Source organism: Pterocles gutturalis, unplaced genomic scaffold, assembly GCF_000699245.1.
Source record: "Pterocles gutturalis isolate BGI_N339 unplaced genomic scaffold, ASM69924v1 scaffold23313, whole genome shotgun sequence".
Classification (NCBI taxonomy): domain Eukaryota; kingdom Metazoa; phylum Chordata; class Aves; order Pterocliformes; family Pteroclidae; genus Pterocles; species Pterocles gutturalis.
The window spans coordinates 55,001-60,458 of NW_010123678.1; the positions used below are offsets into that span (position 1 = coordinate 55,001).

Here is a 5,458-nt window from a genome sequence, read left to right on the forward strand (position 1 = left end):
CCATATTTTTTTCAATCCCTGATTCACTATTAGTAATTTTCTGAAATCTTTCTATCTTCATCCTTCTTCAGTTACTGTTCTTACTAGGATAATTCATGCATACGCAAATGCATGGATTCCTTAAAATATGGATTTTGTTTAAAAACATCTAAGCGTGCTTTTGGAAAACTGCAACCAGTCAGATAGTTTAAGCAGCCAGGTAATCTTTCCTGGTGTACGTAACAGACAGGGCTATTTCCAACACCACCTTATCCTTTTAAAGTCATCTGCTACAAATCGTGCTCTAAGCTCTGTCAGACCATTTTCAGTTTCATTGCAAGAGAGGGAACTAAGCCTTCTTAGCAAGTAAATATTGGAACCACTACAAGTATCACTGCCTTAAACCAGATGCAAGACTCTCTGTTCCCACTGTTGTTCCCACAGCACTTGCCTGCTAATTTATCATGCCTTAACAATCAGAAAAATGAAAGCAAAAATAATTAATTGTAAGGCGAGTAAACACAGCAAAAAAAAAGAACCCAACTTTCATCAAGTCGCAGGGATATGGACACAGGAATCAGAGAGTAAGGACACTCTCTTGTTTTTTATGTTTGTGCTACTGGGTTCAGACAGTGCGGAGGAGAAAACTGAGAAAAAGATGCCCGAAGGATGGCTGAACCTGGGATTTAGCAGCTGTCAGAGGGAAAGAACTGAGGTCACAAGGAAAAGTTAAAAGCTTTGACAGACAAAATCAAGTCACAGATGCATATATATGTGATATGTGTATAAAATACCTTATGTCACCATCAAAAATATTGTAGAATATGACAGTACAATAAATTCTATTGTGGCAATTTATTTGTTCATTTACAGATAGAAAAACATTAAGAAACTTCGTCAAAGCAAACAAACCATAAGTGTAAATAGACTTTTAAATTACATTAACATACTAGAAGAACATCTGGTACAAACACTGTCAACTTTCCATGCATTCTTAGACAAGTACTTGTGGTTAATGTTTCAGCTGCACTGGGCTTTTTTTTAATTATTATTTTTTTAATGAACTATGCTCACAGTTCATAAATGCTCAAAGAATGTTCTCACAAAATAAATAATCATGAATAAGCTCTCAATAAAAATTTCACCCTCCAACACTGCTTTGCAGTATATCTTCATGTTTAACTCCCTGATGTACAACGGTGCTGTTAGTTTTTGTGAAGATGGTAAGCTGTTTCTATACAAGCTACCAATTACTGCTTAGTCTTGACAAATCCTCTAATACACTAACAAAATAAAAAAAAAAAAGAAAATTAAATTATAATCTGATAAACAATGACAAGTAAAACCATGAAATACATTTAGTAAAAATACGAGCTACTACCAATGACCAGCACAAACTGGGCTGGTGCCTACTGCAGAATAAGATCGGGAGGAAGGCAAACCACATGTCATCACATATTCCCAGACTGAACTGCCTAGACAGTCTGTGGTGCTACCATTAGAAGGACATAATCAGAACACTTGATAGGCATTACTGAGAACAGCAGTATAGCCTTTACAGTAACCCTGACATAGCTTACATTCCAGTTGCTGACACAGAGATTAAGAGTGGCAGAGGTTTCTGCATCAATAAGACGGGTGGACCAAGACAAATATACTAAATGATCTCAGGTTTTTCTTAATTACAAGTCAGTCGCATTACATCTTGCAACAGTTTATGTCTACTCACAAACAGAAACACTGAAGTTGTTTTAAAAGAATGTTAACCTCAAAAGAGGAAGAATGTTTCATATTGCCATAAATACTTTGAAAATCCTAATTTCATTCTGCCACTGCTTTCTGGTGTCCAGACTGAGGTCAGGACATTCTTTAAATTTTAACTTTTTGTCCTCATAACACTGTTGGCAGGATCCTGCAAGGTCTCTACAGAATTAAACTGATGCTCTGCTGAGTGATTTGTTGAGCCAGAAGTGTGAATTCCATAGTTTGCATGAACTACCAACACCTTTCCGTTGCCACCTCCACTCTTACACGCCAGTGCATATCAATTCCAACTTGCAGTAGCCTGAATATTACAGACCTTGGCCTATTCTGAACTGAGCCAAAACACTGTGCTAAAATACGTGACTGCTCAGTGTCCACAAAACTTCCTATTGGACCGAGGTGACAACAGTTTAATTGTTCAACTGTTGTCAAGCAAATGACAAAGAAAATCTACAGATACACAACACAAGGGTAATAGCCACTTACTGTTTTAAGATCACTAAGCTTCTGTCCGCAAACATAACAAAACTGATCAACATTTCATCATCATAAAATTACTAAATTTAAAATAATTTTTGCTGACTATAAAGATAAAAAACCCCACCTTTGTTCCTTCCTTATTTATTCTGGAAAATATACTGTATTCATAAAACATACTGAAGGGCTTTACTTCTGCTGGTGACCTGAAGAGCTTAATACCTGCCCATACATATCCAAGGAAGTTCTGAAAACCCACTTAAGCAGCTTTTAATTTTCAGAAAACTCACATTTAAGAAGATCCATACATACCATTAATAAATTTTCAATGTTGTTTATGCACTTACGTATTCCTCTGATGCATTCTTATATGTTTCATAGGTCATTTCTTTTATATGCAATTTTAGAAATAAAAAAATATTTTTATACAAAACACATTTACTGAAATAAAAAAAAAAAGAATAATTCTTTTCATGCTTACTGGATCAAGCTCTGCAGAAAGATTACCAAAAAGTCAAAGATTCTTAGCAAGATAAAACCAGGATAACATTAAATATTGATATTCAGATGAAACATGGTGATGGTAGTAGTAAGGCAAAATCTGGCAAAGGAAAATGAAAACCACTGCTGGTATGTACATTACCATTTCGCCATACAGGTGTTTGTGGACTAGAGACAGAACTTAGCCATAAGGGATAGCAGATGAGTGATCCTGTAGCAGAAACGCAGCTTTTGATCACTGTTTCTTTACTCCTGTGGTCACTGGATTTTAAAGTAAAAATACTTTTTTTCTACCATAAGGGAAAACAATGTTGCTGGACTAAAACATTCCCTTGGGGAAAACAAAGAAACAAAACAATAAGTGGAAAATTTTCCTTATATGGTTTAATCGTTGACCAATGCTACTGGTTACACTGTATTTGAAAAGAAACAAGTCCTTCCTTAGCTAGGCTGACTGTCCCATCCCACGAGGAGATCCAAGAGACTGGCAGTGTCTGCTTATGTCCTTTTGCAACATTGTGTTACTAAAGCAATTTTCAGTTCACACTTTTTTCCAAATTTAGTCTATGCGAGCTCCAGGACAGTAATAGAGATTAGTTGCAATGATCTATCAGAGAAGTTTCTCCAAACACAAAGGTGCAAAGTTTTTAAATTTTATCTTTGCAGGACTATGCATAATGTGATATAATTGTGACTGTCAATGTGTAAGACTGAATGGAAAAAAGTTTAATAAACCAACTTTCTTTCTGCTTTCTCAAGAAAAACACAGATGACAAAAACACGGGTGACAAACCACCCACTTTAACCACAAGATTAATACAATACTTATCTACCAACATTTCCTCCTGCAAATGAAACAAATTCTACATGGGCTTCTGAAGCAAAATACCATTCCTGAAATTTTCCACAAAATGGTACAAAGATAAAACAAAGTACAATTCCATGGCCGTTATACTAGGTGGGTTTTCAGACTCAAAGAAGTTTCAGGAAATTTAAACAGATGGCAAAATATGTTGCTTCAATCAGTTTGTCCAACACAATAATTTTCACTGGACAATGTATTACACAAGAGGTAAGAAAGGAATATATACATTTTTTTGCAATAGAAAAGGTGAGACACTTCATCAATTGTCAGAACGGTACTAGCTGGGCGAGAGGTACCATATTAGGAAAAAAGCTTTTTATTAAAATTTTGGTCCACTTTTCCATGATTCCTTACTGCATCCTGTTCATACTTTTAAATAGTACGTAAAATCCTATTCAGTGTGTTATTAATTTGAAAAAAAAGGACATTTCTTCAACCTTGCTGCAATTTTAAAAGGTTAAGCACTACTGGGAACCTCAAAAGGGATTTTATTAAATAGGCATTTTAGGATTGACTTTTATAAAAAAGTTTGAACTTGCTTGCTTTAAACAAGCAAATTGCAAATATCCTTGTATTTTCCTAAATTCTGTTTATATTCTAGGCAGATTATACAGTGTATGTGCGACACAAATATTTGGTATATTTACAATATATAACAAAAGCAGACTGTTCTTGAGATTTTCTGGAAATAATAATTTAACATGTCTCATGAAAGGTGAAAGGAAAGACTGATGTGTGCTAAGTTTTTACTTTGTCCATAAGTTTTAAAAAATCAAAATGCTCATTTTTCTTTTTTTTTTAAATACATTTTCTTTTGCACATTCAAATGGGAGAGAAAGAGACTTTATAACTGTATTCATTTCAGTAAATAGACATATAGTTCACATGAAGTAACAAAGATTCCCTACCTTGATGGACTGACTGTAAGGTCCTATGCTAGCAGGTGCCCAGTGGGAAATGCTCTGTACATGCATGACCAATTTTTCATCACGTAACACATCATCCATTGCAGCGTCGTACTTATGTGCAAGCCAGTCAATGCAAAACAGTACTCCATCAGGTAACAGGGTTTCCACGCATACTCTGAAAACACAAGAATATTTTTTTTTCTTTCCAAACAGAAAGTTTGCTTGCACCGAATTTCATAATTTATTTTCCATGGGTTTTTCTTTTGGATACTATGCTATGAAATTTTGTCAGGAACATAAAACAAAGCTACAGTATCATAATAACCTGCTAGCATTTGCACTGTTAGCTCCTCTCCAAATAACGACCCACTTCAGACTTCCAGTAAGGTAATTTCCACTACCAAGGAGAAACTAGCATTATAGCTAACGGCTCGTTTCTATTTGGTTATTTTTATGATGTGTATCACTTTAAGTACACATGAGTTCTTTAATTAAAAAAAATCTTAGCCACACAACTCTGGATGTGCCAGATAAGTTATGCTAAGCAGCCTTCAGATTGAGTGTACCATTGTCATATTCTTGCCTCTACGCATTTTTCACGGGATCTCCTTCCAATGGTTGGACTAGAGGTTCAGGTTTCTAAAAAGCATCAGCTTATTTATTGTTCCTTTACAACTTTCTTGCATGGTATCATGCAATACTGAGCATATTTTTCTGTTATACTTCAAGTTTCATGATGGACACAGACTTATAGACTGAAAACCTACTTAAGCATTCATTTCAAAAGTTCACTTTTGTTTGCTCCAAGGAAGACTGAGTGCCTGGATGGACAGACAGAAAGTCTGTTGCATGCAGCCAGTGAAAAAGCAGGGAGAGGGGGTGTGGGGGGAAATCAACATTTCAAAGCCTGAAAAATAATTATATTTGCAGTCCATGCATAAAAAAAGTCATTTAGCTCCCAGCA

General features: G+C 35.3%; 1 protein-coding gene across 1 annotated transcript in view; it reads right to left on the reverse strand.

Moving 5' to 3' along the window:
* The window catches only part of DPH6 (diphthamine biosynthesis 6), a gene marked incomplete at its 3' end in the record, with an annotated part of 131,776 nt that overhangs the window by 43,868 nt on the left and 82,450 nt on the right, over window positions 1-5,458 (reverse strand). The window contains exon 11 of the mRNA XM_010078000.1: window positions 4,495-4,669. Within this exon, the coding sequence (XP_010076302.1) occupies window positions 4,495-4,669 (175 nt within the window). The remainder of the gene's footprint in view (window positions 1-4,494; window positions 4,670-5,458) is intronic.